This window comes from Triticum aestivum, chromosome 6B, assembly GCF_018294505.1.
Source record: "Triticum aestivum cultivar Chinese Spring chromosome 6B, IWGSC CS RefSeq v2.1, whole genome shotgun sequence".
Classification (NCBI taxonomy): Eukaryota; Viridiplantae; Streptophyta; class Magnoliopsida; order Poales; family Poaceae; genus Triticum; species Triticum aestivum.
This window is the reverse complement of record NC_057810.1, coordinates 690,588,960-690,604,642: the sequence shown is the minus strand read 5'-3', so window position 1 is coordinate 690,604,642 and position 15,683 is coordinate 690,588,960. Positions and strand designations below refer to the sequence as shown.

The following is a 15,683-nucleotide window of genomic DNA, read 5'->3' as shown; positions in this document are numbered from 1 at the left end:
TGTACACAAGCAAGGAAGGCACCGGAAGAATCAAGGTGTTGGTTTTGAACAAAAGTTCAATGCCAATGGAGTTGAGTGGTAAGAAGATCAATACCCCAAGACGAAGTTTGTTCCTCAACAAGAGAAGTATGATCCTACTTCCTTCAAGGGGACACAAGCTCAAGATGATCTTCCACCACAAGGCCACAAGGTAAAAGGCAAGGACAAGCTTCAAGAGGAGATTGATGCTTTTGAAGATGCTCCAAAGGCATTGGTCAAGTGGGTTCCCAAGACTACGTCAAGTTCTACTTCATCAAGTACATATACAACCCCCAGGATTCCCATCAAGATGATGTGGATCCCTAAGAAGAAGAACTAGAGAATTCTTGAGGGTGACTCCGCCAACATACTTCACTCATATTCATTTGGCAAGAACAAGTGCAAACAACCTCCACATCTTGCACTAGTTCAAGGAGTCACAAACCCTCTTGTTGGTAAGACAAGGGACAAGGTAATCTAATGCTTTCGTGGACATCATTATGTGTGTGCTTCACTCTATGTCTATGGATATCCTTGTTTGTTCCTTGTGGGACTAACCCATGTAGGTATTGAAAGTGCAGCTCACTCCAATGGATTGTTCCAAATGATCTACATCAACAAACGAGCATCCACATCTTCAACATCTACATGAAGTCATCATCAACAAAACCCAAGGTTAGTTTATCCCTCTTAAGGGGGGATATTACATCTAGGGGAGCTTTACTCTAAGGATTGAGTTAAAGCAACTCTAATGGTGTGAACACAACAATGCTTTATGTAAAAGTGGTAACCCCACTTGTGCTTAAACGATGAGTATGACCTATGATCAAATGTTCTCATTTGACTCCTAAGTCAATATACTCATATATATGTTACCTAGTCATCACAAATTGCTTGATAGATGCTAGAGTGATTGTGCATGCTTTGCCACATATTTTATTTGCCATTTTATTGTGTGAGCATGTTGATTTCATACTTTTCTCATTCAAGGACATCCATTTGTTGCTTTGATTGTTTGGCTCTTCTTCTTCTGCCAAATGGATGGACAAGAATGCCTAAGAACTTCCTCTAGCTATCTATGCTTTTCTCATCTCAAACTCTATTCATGCTACATCACAATGTTTAATCTAGGTCAAATTCGAACCCTCTGGGTGAGGAGCACTCGGAGTCACCGATTCGTCATAGACTTAAGCTTCCAAAACCTCTCTGTGCATTTCGGTCTGACCGATCCATCCTTTTTGGTCATACTGAGTTGATCTAGTTTGCAATCTCGGAGCAACCGATTAGAAATTTTCGGTCACACCGAGTAGCAGGAACCGCTTGCGATTCTGCATCTCGGTGCCACCGAGTTGTTCCACTTGGTCACATTAACAGTGTCAGGATATATATACCGACGGGTCAAATTCTGGAAATTCCTCCAAAACCTCTTCGCCCGCGCGTGTCCTGCTCTGCCGCCTCAGGTCTCCGGATCGTACTCTCATCGCCAGCGACCTCCCGCCGTTGGTCTCCGCCGCCGTCAACGAAAATATTCACCTATGTTGCCCCCGTAGCGAGCTCATCTCCAAGTTAGGGTATGAGTTTGAAACTTTGTGCATTCTTTTACCTCTGATTCTTAGCACAAAGACAATGTCATGTTTCTTACCAAGTATGAGATCAATCTATCCACCAAAAACTTCCATTAGATTAGTTTTTATTTGAAAATTTAGGGTTAGGTTTCCGCCGAACTCATCTCGGACCGACCGAATTGGAGAAATCGGTCTCACCGATTTGGCTTAGGCCATTGCACATGTGGTTTTTGCTCTGACCGAAAATTGCAAATCGGTGTGACCGAGTAGAGGACTTTGTGAAACCCTAGCAAACTCAGAGTCACCAAACTGTGTCTTGATCTGATCGCTTCCACTAGTTTAGACTCCAAAGTTTCTTTGGTGTCACCGAGTTTAACAAATAGGTCGCTCCAAAATGCTTTCTCTGGAAAACTAAAACTATGTTTTTACTCATTCTTTTTCCAAAAATTCTGCACTTTGTGATGCTCATCCACTCTATCTCATCTACAACTATTCACAAGGTCAGCTCTCAGTTTGCAGTGCCAGAATGTCTGATCAAAGTGACAACCAGAACAAGTCAGAGGAGAAGATGGATCTGAGTGAGGGCACTAGTCCCTCTGGCAGCTTTGATGAGGGTAGCAGGAGCACGCCAAGCAACCTGCCTAAGGCATCACTAGGAAGATAAAGAAGAAAACTTCAGATTTAGAGGATGAAGACTTTGAGGTTGAGGAAGTAACTTCAAAGAAGAAAGTGCTCAATAAAGAGTATGCTGCTACTGCTTCCACCAAGCCTGGACAGAACAAGAAGGCACCTACCAAGAGAGTGCCAATGTCAAAGGCCAGGGCATCAACACAAGAGACAATGGGATTCACTCTTGAGCCCAGGAAAGATGATGATGGAAAGAAGAGAAAAGAAAGGGTCAGGAAAATATTTGCAAGAGTGATTGGACATCCATCAATGAGGAGAGATTCTGCAGGAGAAGAGGAAAAAGAGGATGCTGCACCAGCTCCCAAGTCTCAAAAGCTGATGGGGGATGCCATCAAGTCTGGGGCTGCACCTTCAAAGCCCAAGACTGCCCCCAAAGCTCCAGCTCAAGCCTCCAAGAATGCACCTAAGAGAAGCACCAGGAACATTCCTTCTGCAGAGAAGAACAAGGCCCCAGTGCCTGAGGTTGAAGAACAAGATGAAGCCCAAGTGCTCAGAAAACTCAAGCCAAAGATACCAGACCATGATTACAATCATCCAGTGGCAGAAAACATGAAGGAGAGAGTCAGACTGTGGAGACAAGTTGATCCATATGCTGCGAGGAGGAGAACTGCTATGGACTACAGGTTTCACACCAAAGAACAACAAGATTTCTATGAGATAGTGTTACTTGACAAGAATCCCATAGTGAGTGACATGAAGTGGGTTGATTGGGAATATATTCATGCCAATGAAAATCACTTTCCAGGATTGCATGAAAGCTTCAAGCTCAATGGAGTTGACAAGTTTGTAGGTCAAAAGTTGACCAAGTGGAATGATGAGTTCATTATGCAATTCTACTCAACAACTCATTTCTATCCTGATGGAAAGATAGTCTGGATGTCTGAAGGTACAAGGTACCAATCTTCTGTTGGTGAGTGGGCCAAGCTCATAAATGCCCCCAAAGAAGCCGAGAAAGACATTGATGTCTATGCTGAGAAGAAGAAGGATCACAACTCCATGGCCAACATGTACAAGGAGATACCTGACAAAGCCTTGGAGACACACAAGCTAGGATCAGTGTACTACTTGATGTCTGGATTGGCCACAATGAACACAATTTTGAGGCACACCTTGTTGCCCAAATCAGGAGATCACAGGATGATCATAGGCCACTCCATCAATTTGCTTCATCTCTTTGATTTGCCCCAGAAATTCAAAGTTATGAGTCTGATTGTTGAGACCATCAAGAGAACAACTGCCGACCACAAGAGGTCATGTGGGTATGCTCCACACATACAGACATTGATAAACTCCAAGATGCCCAAAGGAGTGTATTTGTTGGACAAGGAGTACCTTCCCCTGTTGCCTGATTTTGAGGACAACACTATTGTCATGAATGCTGAAGATCCCACATCTGTGGAAGCCCAAGAGAAGAGGGAGAAGGCAAAACCCGAGAAGGCAGCAAAGATGCCAAGTGCTGAAGAAGCTTCACAAGTATTCCTCAAGTCAAAGCAAGACCAACTTGGATATCTTATTCTAGCTACCTTGAGGATTGAGAAAGGTTTGGCCACCCTGACTCAGAACCAGGAGATCTTGGAGAGGATCATTGAAACAAATTCTATGATCTTAACTTTAAGGTAACTTAAATTCAAACAACAGTTGAGCAGTCCCAGGAAGAAGAAGAAGAGAGGAAGGGTGAAACAACTACAGAAGTGTTTTCAGAGAGTGCCTAGGGCATAGAGGTCTACAACAGTGCCAGTGCCAGACACTAGAGCTACAACATCAGCACCTGCAGCCATAGCTCCAGTTGCCCCTCCAGTGGCAACTCCACCAGCTCCATCAACTTCAACAGATGCTTTCATCCTTGGAGCCCTCTCAACGCCACCTTCTAAAGATCAAGCTTAGAGAGCCGCATAACACTTTGCATTTTCAAGCTTTTTGGTAACTTGTTGCCAAAGAGGGACAAAGTGTATAGATCATAGGCTTCGAGGGAGAGAGATATTTGGTTCTTTTGCTACTTATTTTCTTATTTGCTTGGTTGATACTTTATGTCTATGTGTGTGAGATACTTTGTATGGTCATGTGTTTGATCATATCATGCTTAATGCTTGTGCTTGGATGAAGATATTATCTATCTCTTATGTATGATCATTGACTTTGCCTTGGTGATGAGTGCTTGTTCCTATTTTTATCATTTTGAGCGCTCCACCAAGTTGTATGTGACATGGAAGAGTAACCCATGATCCTAATTGGTTGTGCATTTGCATTCAAAAGCAAATCTTAAATAATGCACAAATTTAGGGGAAGCTCTTTCTTATCACATACTTCTCAAAGCGACGATGTTTTTCATTCTTATTATCATTTGTCGAAGCTTTAATCTATATGTTGTCATCAATTACCAAAAAGGGGGAGATTAAAAGTGCAACTAATCCCTGGGTGGTTTTGGTAATTCTTAACAACATATAACTCATTGAACTAATGCTCTTTCAACATGATCATTTCAGAAGTTTCAATGATTGGCATGGCATGGACTAGAGATGTGGACCCCCCAAAATGCTAAGGACACATATTGGCAACAAGCTCAAGACTCTACATTTTTATTTAAGTGATCCAAGATCACATTGAGTCCATAGGAAAGCCAATACTATTAAAAGGGGATAGGTGTTGCTTAATGGCTTACTTGCTCAAAATGCTTAGTGATATGCTCCAAAACCCTCAGCCACTTTCTCATTTCCACATATGTCCTAAACCTAAAAGTCAAACTCGACCCCACCGATTTGATATATCTGGCGCCACCGAGTTCATTTGACATAGCCACTGCCACAAACCCTAGTCAGTTCGGTTTCACCGATAGGGATCTCGGTCTCACCGAGATAGGATTGCAAACTTCCTATTTCCTTTTGGTAACGTTTCGGTCCCGTCGAAATGAGCGAATCGGTCCCACTGAGTTCGCAATGCAAACTTCCTGTTTCCTTTTCATAACGTTTTGGTCCCACCGAAATGAGCGAATCAATCCCATAGAGTTTGCCTGACCAACTCTCTATGTGCCTATTACTGAAATCGGTCCCACCGATTTCATGTGATCGGTCTCACCGAGATTAAGTTATGCCCTAACCCTAGCGCATCGGTCCCACCGAGTTGTTCATGTCGGTCCCACCGAAAACTCTAACGTTCATATTTTGACCTGAATCGGTCTGACCGAGTTTTACCATTCGGTCTCACCGGGTTTGGGAATTTGTGTGCAATTGTTAGATTTTGTGTGGAGGCTATATATACCCCTCCACCCATTCTTCATTTGTGGAGAGAGCTATCAGAACGTGCATACACTTCCACCATTAATTTTCTGAGAGAGAACCACCTACTCATGTGTTGAGACCAAGATATTCCATTCCAACCACAAGAATATTGATCTCTAGCCTTCCCCAAGTCTCTTTCCCCTCAAATCATCTTTCCACCATTGCCAAATATGTGAGAGAGAGTTGAGTGTTGGGGAGACTATCATTTGAAGCACAATAGCAAGGAGTTCATCATCAACACACCATCTATTACCTTTTGGGGAGTGGTGTCTCCTAGATTGGTTAGGTGTCACTTGGAGCCTCCGTCAAGATTGTGGAGTTGAACCAAAGAGTTTGTAAGGGAAAGGAGATCGCCTACTTCGTGAAGATCTACCCAAGTGAGGCAAGTCCATCGTGGGCAATGGCCATGGTGGGATTGAAAAGGTTGCTTCTTCATGGACCCTTCATGGGTGGAGCCCTCCGTGGACTCTCGCAACTGTTACCCTTTGTTGGTTGAAGTCTCCATCAATGTGGATGTGCGATAGCACCACCTATTGGAACCACGTCAAAAATCTCTGTGTCAACATTGCGTTTGCTCCCTCCAAACTCCTCCCATATACTTTCTTGCAAGTTGCAAGCTATACTTTCCGCTGCTCATATACTCTTTGCATGCTTGCTTGAATTGTATTGTGATTGCTTGACTTGTGCTAAGTTGCTAAAATCTGCCAAGAATTAAAATTGGGAAAAGGTTAGGTTTTTATTTGGTCAAGTAGTCTAATCACCCCCCTCTAGACATACTTTCGATCCTACACCATGGCTTCTCGATCTAGCCTACGCGCTGGTGGCCACTATTGGTCGTGCTTGGCTGCCTACATGGACACGGCTCCCATCCGCTGGATTACGGTCGCCGATGAGGTTTGGACCTTCATATCCAGTGGGGCTCGCCACCTGCATCGCTAAAGGTGATGCATGACAGCGACCGTGTCCACTCCTGGCGTAATCTGTTGCTACATGCTATGACGATGACGGTAGTGGCGGCATGTGGTGACGTTGTCTCATGCAGATTGGTCATCTACTGTCATTTGTGAGGACGACACGGTATGCCGAGTGTCCCAAACTCTGGATTTGGATGTCCATGTGACTTTTCTCCCTCATCAAGCTGTTGGGATCATGGAAAGTGAAGAAGATAACCTAAGATGACTTTGATTAGGTGGTGCTTCCCAAGTACCCAGTCTTGAGCTCCGGGATGAAGATCCTAGGTCTGACCTTACTTGGTTATACCTGGCAATGGAGGCATTTTTGCGTTGTTACCCGCTTGAAGGCATTGCTTGGAGTTTGCTCAGACTGGATCTTCAGGGTCAAAACCCATGATCTGGCCTTCGACGGTGGATATGGCGACGGCGGAGTATATGCATCGTTTTCCTTCTTGAAGGCGTTGCTGTCATTATGTTCAAAATATGATTGATGTCGATGGTCGTTGTTGTACATCATCAATCGTTGTTTTGATCGCTTCGTGTCTTTTTTGCTTTTTCTTCGCCTAGGCATAGCTTCGGTCTTCATGATTTTGCTTTTTGCCAGTGTGATTCTTGTGTGTGTGTAGTGTTGGTTGTGTGCATCCTAATTATGCAGAGGCCGGGTGTGTGCTCATTGTGGTTGTATCGCTTGATGCTACATTATGAGTCAATAAAAACGCCCTTTAAAGAAAACTGAAGAAGATAAGGGAAGGCGGAGTGCGACGACGGTGACGAATAAGGCGGGCGGCAGGTGGGGTGGAGCTGCGATTGACGGTGACGACAGGCTCAGTTGGGGGATTATGGCCTTATGGGCACCCATCGAATAGTCAGGGTGAAGGAGGGAGGCGTGGTGGACCTCCCAGGCATTTCTTCTAGGCATAGGGAGGTTGTTGGCTGCGAGCACCAGAGACGATGCGGGGCTGCACACTTCAGACGCGGCGGTTGTACTCGTGCGAGGGGAAGAAACGTGAAGTGGACTTGGGCCAATTGCCTACTAACATGGGTTTGGGACAAGTTTTTTCGGATGGAGGGAGTACCAACTAACCAGGCAAAGAGGCATAGTATGTTTTTTTTGTTATGGTTTGTTGTTGAAGCCAACGTGGGAGCAACTAATTAACGAGGACTCACTTGGGAGCCTCGCAACGATCAACGCCACTTGGCGCGCTCTTAGCCATTTGCCACGTGTCGCGCTCTGGGCGCTCCCTCCGGATTTGATGTTTTTTATTTTTCCGCACGCGTTTTCAACTTTTTAAACGGTTTTTTCTGGGTTTTTTTGACGTTTTGGTTTTCTACCGGTCTTCCCTAACTTTTCGACCAATAAATTTTTTTCAAAAAAAAATATTTTTTTGCGAAAAAAACGCATTTTTTTGGCGAGAGTCACGGTTTTCTTTTCGCAAGAGGCATGGCCGTGCCTCTTGAAAACGGGAAAAAACATATTTTTTGTTTTTTTTTTCTTTCGTGAGAGGCATGATTTTGCTTTCGCGATAGGCACGGTTGTGCTTTCGCGAGAGGCACGGGCGTGGCTCTTTCGAAAAGGAAAAAACGCGTTTTCTGTTTTTTTTTCTTTCACGAGAGGCACGGTTTTGCTTCCGCGAGAGGCACGGTAGTGCTATCACGAGAGGCACGGGCGTGCCTCTTTTGAAAAGGGAAAAAACGCGATTTCTGTTTTTTTTTCTTCTGCGAGAGGCACGGTTTTGCTTCCGCGAGAGGCACGGTTGTGCTTTCGCGAGAGGAACGGGCGTGCCTCTTTCGGAAAGAGGAAAAACGCGTTTTCTATTTTTTTTATTTCACGAGAGGCATGGTTTTGCTTCCGCGAGAGGCACGGTTGTGATTTCGTCAGAGACATGGCATGCCTCTTTCGAAAAGGAAAAAAAACCGTGTTCCCGGTTTAGTTTTTTCGTTGATTTTTTTCGTCTGGTTTTTTCGTGAACAAAAAAAGTTCATCAAAACCTATCAACATGGGATCTAGTTTTGAAGATCTCGACGCGACGAATCCAACGGCGAAAGCGGTTCGAGATTTGGACGCACGATTTAAGAGATAAAACGTTTTGAATAAACGGATCTACGGAAAAAGGGAAAACTCCCAGGTTACGACAAATGGCGCACATACAGCGCGTCACTTGTCGCAACCTGAGGAAGTTGGAGTGATCTTCGCAAGGAGTACTCCTGCCTCATATGCCATTTTGCGATACTGGGCACACTCCTCCTGCGAGCTGGGCAGGCCCATGTATCTTTTCTCTTAAAACACAATAATTGTGCGTGTGTGCGCAGAACCGAACCGGCCACCTCCTTTTTGAAGTAAGATTAGTAACCATCCTGTCACACAACTTCATGTGATTAATTTTATCTTTTCCTTCGTTTCTTCCTTCTACTTTTTTTCCTTTTTCCTTTTCTCTTTTCTCTTTTCCTTTCATCTTTTTTGCTACATACCTGAACTTTTTTCCAAACTGATGAACTTTTCTTCAAAATTGATGATTTTTTTTTTAGAATTGATGACCTTTTTTCAGATTCGATGATTTTTTTCCAAATTTGATGAACTTTTTGTTCAAATTCAATGAACTTTCTGAAACTTGGTGAATTATTTTCAAATTTGATGAACTTTTTTCAAATTCATTTAGCTTTTTTGGAAAATTGATGAACTTTTTTTTTCAATTGTGAACATATTTTCTATATTGATGAACTTTTTTCCAAAATCAATGACCTCTTTCTAAAATTGCTGATCTTTTTAAAATTCATGTTTTTTCTATATTTTTATTAGTTCGTTTCTAAATTTACACTTTCTTTTTTCAATTACTTTATACTGGGTATGTAATACTCGCTCCATAAAGAAATACTAGAGCGTTTAGATCACTACTATAGTGGTCTAAATGCCTTATATTTCTTTACGGAGGGAGTATGTTATGTGCAGCATTTGAAGGGTTATCAGTAATCACGGCAGGGCGTCACTTGACAGTGTGGTGCTGAGTTCGATTCCTCCACAAAGAATTTTTTCTTCGCGTTTCCTTTTCAGCATGTTGCTAGGCTGCACAGCTAACTGGCGTTTAGAGCGGCGAACAGGAGCACCATTGTTTTGTGTTGGGCAGGTGCAACATGGGCCTTTTTCCGTGTCTTATGTCTTGCTGGGCTTTGCTTCAAACAGTTGTATTTTTTGCACTTCATTATTCCTTTTTCCCTGTAACTAGGGGGATATAGTCAGCTGGTTGCATGAGCGGCCTATTATGTGGGTTTATTATTAAAAAAAATCTATTTTTATTTTAGTTTTTTTAATAGAGCTGTTTTGATTATTATTTTCAAACGTTCCACTCGGTTGCATGCATCCCAATGTGCACACTGCATGTATGGTACCTGACATGTAACAAGCAGGCGATGTGCGAAACTAGGGGGTGTGCGGTAGTTATGATTATTATTATTTATATATTCTTTCTTTTCTGTTTTCTGTTTATTTTATAGTTTTTGTGTTCACTAGTTGTTTTTTCCTTCTATAACAAGGGGTATCTTTTTTTTTTGCAAACACGGATCCGAGTTGCATGCCACCCACATGCAATTGTATGTGTTGCACTGCGAATGCTGTAAGTGGCACAATGTGCACCCAACTAGGTGTCACAGGATGTCGAGTGTGTGGGGCGGACCGGCAGACAAATTTGTTATTTAAATTGTTTTATTTATATTTTCCATATTTTTTGTTCTTATCTTTATTTTATTGTTTGTGTGTTGGCTTCTTTTTTATGCTTTTAATATTTTCATTATCTATATTTTTTTGTTAGTTTTTTTATAATTTTCTTCTATGTTTTATCTTTACTTTTTATTTATTTTTAAATATGGGTGTTTATTTTTTTCGGAAAATATGCAACTAATTGAACGTCCGTCTCTCACATGCAAGCACATATGATGCACCACGTATGCAAACACAAGTGGCACGACTATATTTGTCGCCCAACTCCAACTTCATGTCTTAAATACGACTATAATTTAGTGGTGGTTTTTCAGGGTTGGGGGAAGGAGGGAATGGGGTTGTTATATGTCTGCCACTAGGCATACATTTGTGACTGCATGCCATCAATACGACTGCAATTTTAATGGTGTTTTGTTAGTAGAGAGATCAATTGCGTGTCTCCCACTAGGCACGTAACTGCAAGTGTCGGCTCCGACTGCAACCACATGTCTTCAACGCTTATCCAACTTAGTGTATTTTGTCGAGGAGGAGCAGTTGCATGTCTACCACTAGACATGGAATTGCAAGTGTCGTCCACACCTACAACCCAGTGGTGTTTTGTTGGGGCAGTTGCACATTTATCAATAGGCATGCAACTGCAATTGTCGCGTCCTTCTGCAACCCCAGGTCTTCAACATAGCTGCAACTCTATGGTGTTTTGTTGGTGGAGGAGGCAGTTGATGTCTATCACTAGGAGCTCAACTATAGTTTGTCGCGCTCGACTACAACTCTGTGATGTTTGGTCGGAAAGGACAATTGCGTGTCTGTCACTAGGCATGCAACTGCAAGTGTCGCCCGAACTGTAACTCTGTGGTGTTTTGTCGGTGGTGTGACAGCTGCAAACTTGCCACTAGGAGGGGGCCAGCCCATCGAGGACGTCTCATTGTTTTATTTTTTTCCTTCATTGTGTTCCATGTTTTTACTTTTAATACATTAATATTTTACATATGTGATGAACATTTTCATATCTACATTATGAATATTAATTTAAATACGTGATGAGCATTTTCTTATATGCATGATGAGTGTATATTTAAATACACAATGAACATTTTATATTATGCCGTGAAAATTAGACAAATGCATGATGAACATTTTATAATATACAATGTTTTTTTATGAATACACGGTCAATATTTGTTTAAAATATGAGGTGATACAAATATAGGACGGCCATTTATAAACACGAAACACGAACAATTTTAATTTTATACAATATAGATTGTTTCCATTTTTTAAATTAATTTTAACAACTTTTCTTTTGGATCTATAAAAAAAAGCTGAAACAGGACATGAGCTGGCAGAACAAACATAGATGGTCTATGCAAGGCAACTCTTCTGCTGGCTTTAAGAAACACAAGCACAATACAATGCACCAGTTTCTGTCATGGAACTATTTTCCTTTTTTTTCACCAGTGTATTTTGTTGTTGTTGAAAAAATAAAGCCCAAGTCAGGAAGCAAGCCCAAAACAGGGGAAGAGAAGCTAAGAAACCCAACCCAGGGACAACAGACCCAACCCAAATAGAAAAGCAGTCACACACCTAAATCGGCTACATAAAACAGAAACGATACGATGTACTCCCTCCGTCCGAAAATACTTGTATTTTTATTCATTTCTTCGAGAAGTATTTTCGGAGGGAGTACGTGAGGAAAACCAGACATAGCCGATTTTATACTTGCCGATGCCAGTCGATTAAGATTTCATCAAGTCTCAGTCGACCGAGTTCTAGACAGATCCGGACATGTTTTAGCCTAAAGTATTGCCTAATTTAGACGTAAAGAGTTGTGCGGCGGGGTTGTGCAGTGCCAACCTACATGCTGAGCCTGACCTATTGAGATAGTCATAACTTTATCTTCTTAATTAATACAATAGTTTCTTTAGAAAAATTGTATTATACTCCCTCCGTTTCAATAACTTTATCTATTTTGGAACGGAGGGGGTATCTCATATTCCCCTTGCGAAATCTTGATTAGCACCAAAAACCAAAATATTCTTTTGAAATTCTATGCAGTATAGAGAAACTCTTAAATTATTCGCAAAAAAAAGAGAAACTCTTAAATTACTTTGCATCCAAACGGGGCAAGCGGTTAAATACATGTAATACAAGCATAAGAAAAAAAATCAAGTTCAACTAAAGCAGTGTCCGAAGCATGATTTTGGGAGTACCGTTCAAGACGTCGCTTGAAGAAGGGGACCAGCTCGAGCGATGGGCTCTGGCTGAAGAACTCGAGCGTGTCGCCAATGACGGGGAAGCCCCTCGACCCCGGCGGCAGCCTTGCAGCTGCCGCCCCTGCTACCTTGTATGGGCTACTGCTGTTCCATCTCATCAATAGCAAATGGATCAGCCGGGCAGCTAGCACGGAGATGAGCAGGAGAGCTAACCAAGGCATGACCACAGCCACAGGCACACTTAGCGTAACCATTTGGGTGACTAGCTAACTGTGTACTAAGATGGGCGTCGTCCACTAGTTCTGCATCTGCTCTATTATAGAGACGATCAGACGCAATCCTATACGTCCACTAGTTCTGCATCTGCTCTTTTATGGAGACGATTAGACGCAATCCTATACGTATGGACTAGCACATCTCACGGGATTAGCGAATCTCCAAGTAGGGATGTCAAGCGGGTCCTGTTTAATCTCGTTTAAAGTCCACTTATGATATGATAGTTCAAAAAGATTTTTTGTTTTGCCACTTACATCCCTATCTCCAAGCGTCCGCATTCGTCTGGACCAGGCTTTCTGGATGTGTTTTGCCGTTCGATGCGGTATCCCATCGGTCGCCTGGTAGGTCCAGAGTCTATTTTTCCACAAATCGAAAGTAAACAGGGGAGGGGCTTTCCGGGAGTCTAGACTGCTGTTACACACGCATGTCCGACACCTGAGACCCACTCAAAATCCTCTCCCGCGTCCACACCCTCTCCTGCGTGAAGTGGTTGCCGTGCATTCATGCCGCTCAAGAGCGCCAGTGCCGCATTCATGTCGTCCCAGAGCGGATGCGACCTCATAGGTTGCTTCGGCCGAGGCGCATGTTCATTGTCAGAGTGACGTGAGAGGATGGGACAAGTATCTAGTGCATTCAAATGGGCAGCCTGTCCATCCACCTGCCGGCATTAAACATGCACGCAACGGATAAATCGACTCTGGCATTGGCATTGACACACCCTGCCGCTTGGCCCGACCGGCATCCGATATATATACGAGGCCACACCTGGCACAAACCGCACCACACCATCATCCCGCTTCACATCCTCCACCACCTCCACCATGACCGCGAGCTCTAGCATGTTGTGGGAGAGCCTCTTGACGAGCAGAAGCACGAGGTGGTCACCCTTGCGACGGAGTAGCAAGGCCGCCATACGGGGCGGATAGAGGTCGGCCTTTCGGCCAGCTCCCGGAAGGTCTCCGACGATGAAGGCAGCCTTCGGCGATGAGTCTGAAGTCCTCCCGCGTCGTTCCATGCCGTCTTGACCGTGGAGCGGGACGGTGGTGTGGTGAGAATGAGTAGTCGGTGAAGGAAATATGCCCTAGAGGCAATATTAAAGTTGTTATTTTGTACTTCCTTATATAATGATAAATGTTTATTATTCATGCTAGAATTGTATTAACCGGAAACTTCATACATGTGTGGATACATAGATAAAACACTGTGTGCCTAGTAAGCCTCTACTAGACTATCTCGTTAATCAAAGATGGTTAAGTTTCGTAACCATAGACATGTGTTATCATTTGATGAACGGGATTACATCATTAGGAGAATGATGTGATGGACAAGAGCCATCCGTTAGCATAGCAATTGATCGTTCAGTTTTATTACTATTGCTTTCTTCATGTCAAATACATATTCCTTCGACTATGAGATTATGCAACTCCCGGATACCGGAGGAATGCCTTGTGTGCTATCAAACGTCACAACATAACTGGGTGATTATAAAGATGCTCTACAGGTATCTCCGAAGGTGTTTGTTCGGTTGGCATAGATCGAGATTAGGATTTGTCACTCCAAGTATCGGAGAGGTATCTCTGGGCCGTCTCGGTAATACACATCATAAGAAGCCTTGCAAGCAAAGTGACTACTGTGTTAGTTGCAGGATGATGCATTGCGAAATGAGTAAAAAGACTTGCCGGTAATGAGATTGAACTAGGTTTGAAAATACCGACGATCGAATCTTGGGCAAGTAACATAACGATGGACAAAGGTAATTACGTATGTTGTCATAAGGTTCGACCAATAAAGATCTTCGTAGAATATGTAGGAGCCAATATGGGCATCCAGGTTTCGCTATTGATTATTGGCCGGAGAGGTGTATCGGTCATGTCCACATAGTTCTCGAACCCGTAGGGTCCGCATGCTTAACGTTCGTTGACGATATAGTATTAAATGAGTTATATGATTTTGTGACCGAATGTTGTTCGGAGTCCCGATGAGATCATAGACATGACGAGGAGTCTTGAAATGGCGGAGGGGTAAATATTGATATATAGTACGATGGTATTTGGACACCGGAAGTCTTCCGGAGGACATCAGGTACTCATCGGGTCACCGAAGGAGTTTCGGGCACCCCCGGCAAAAGATATGGGCCTTATGGGCCAAGAGGGGAAACGCACCAGCCACAAGGGGCTGGTGCGCCCCCACATATGGGCTGGCCTAAGTGGAGAAGGAAAGGGGAGGAGGAAAGGAAAGAGAGGGAATAGGATTCGCTCTTCCTTCCACATCTCCCCTCTTTCCTTCCCCCTTCTGTATACAAGGAAAGGGGGGGGGGCATGGCAGGGCCCCTAGGGGGTGGCGGCCAAGCCCTAAGGCGCCCTGGCTGCCTCCCCTCCACTCCCAACTATATATATTTAGGGAGGGGGCGCCTCACAAGCACACAACATCAATTGTTAGCCATGTGTGGCGCCCCCCTCCACAGTTTACGCCTCCGGTCATATCTTCGTAGTGCTTAAGCGAAGCCCTACGCGGATCACTTCACCATCACCGTCACCATGCCGTCGTGCTGACGGAACTCATATACTACCTTGAGAACTTGCTGGATCAACAATGTGAGGGACGTCACCGAGCTGGACGTGTGCAGAACTCGGAGGTGCCGTACGTTCGGTACTCGATCGATGGATCACGAAGAAAGTTCGACTACATCAACCGTGTTGTGAAACGCTTCCGCTTATGGTCTAGGAGGGTACGTAGACACACTCCCCCCTCGTTTCTATGCATCTCCTAGATAGATCTTGCGTGAGCTTAGGAAAATTTGAAATTCCATGCTACGTTTCCCAACAGTGGCATCATGAGCCAGGTCTATGTGCAGATGATATGCACGAGTAGAACACAACGAGTTGTGGGTGGTGATAGTCATATTGCTTACCACCAACATCTTATTTTGATTCGGCGGTATTGTGGGATGAAACGGCCCGGACCAACCTTACATGTCCACGCACATG

The 15,683-nt window shown here is 43.7% G+C and overlaps 1 protein-coding gene across 1 annotated transcript in view; it reads right to left on the bottom strand.

Moving 5' to 3' along the window:
* LOC123139319 (cytochrome P450 87A3) overlaps nt 1–12,744 on the bottom strand; it is a 53,902-nt gene extending 41,158 nt beyond the window's left edge. Inside the window, exon 1 of the mRNA XM_044559122.1 lies at nt 12,418–12,744. Within this exon, the coding sequence (XP_044415057.1) occupies nt 12,418–12,674 (257 nt within the window). The 5' untranslated portion in view covers nt 12,675–12,744. The remainder of the gene's footprint in view (nt 1–12,417) is intronic.
* Nucleotides 12,745–15,683: the final 2,939 nt, after the last annotated feature.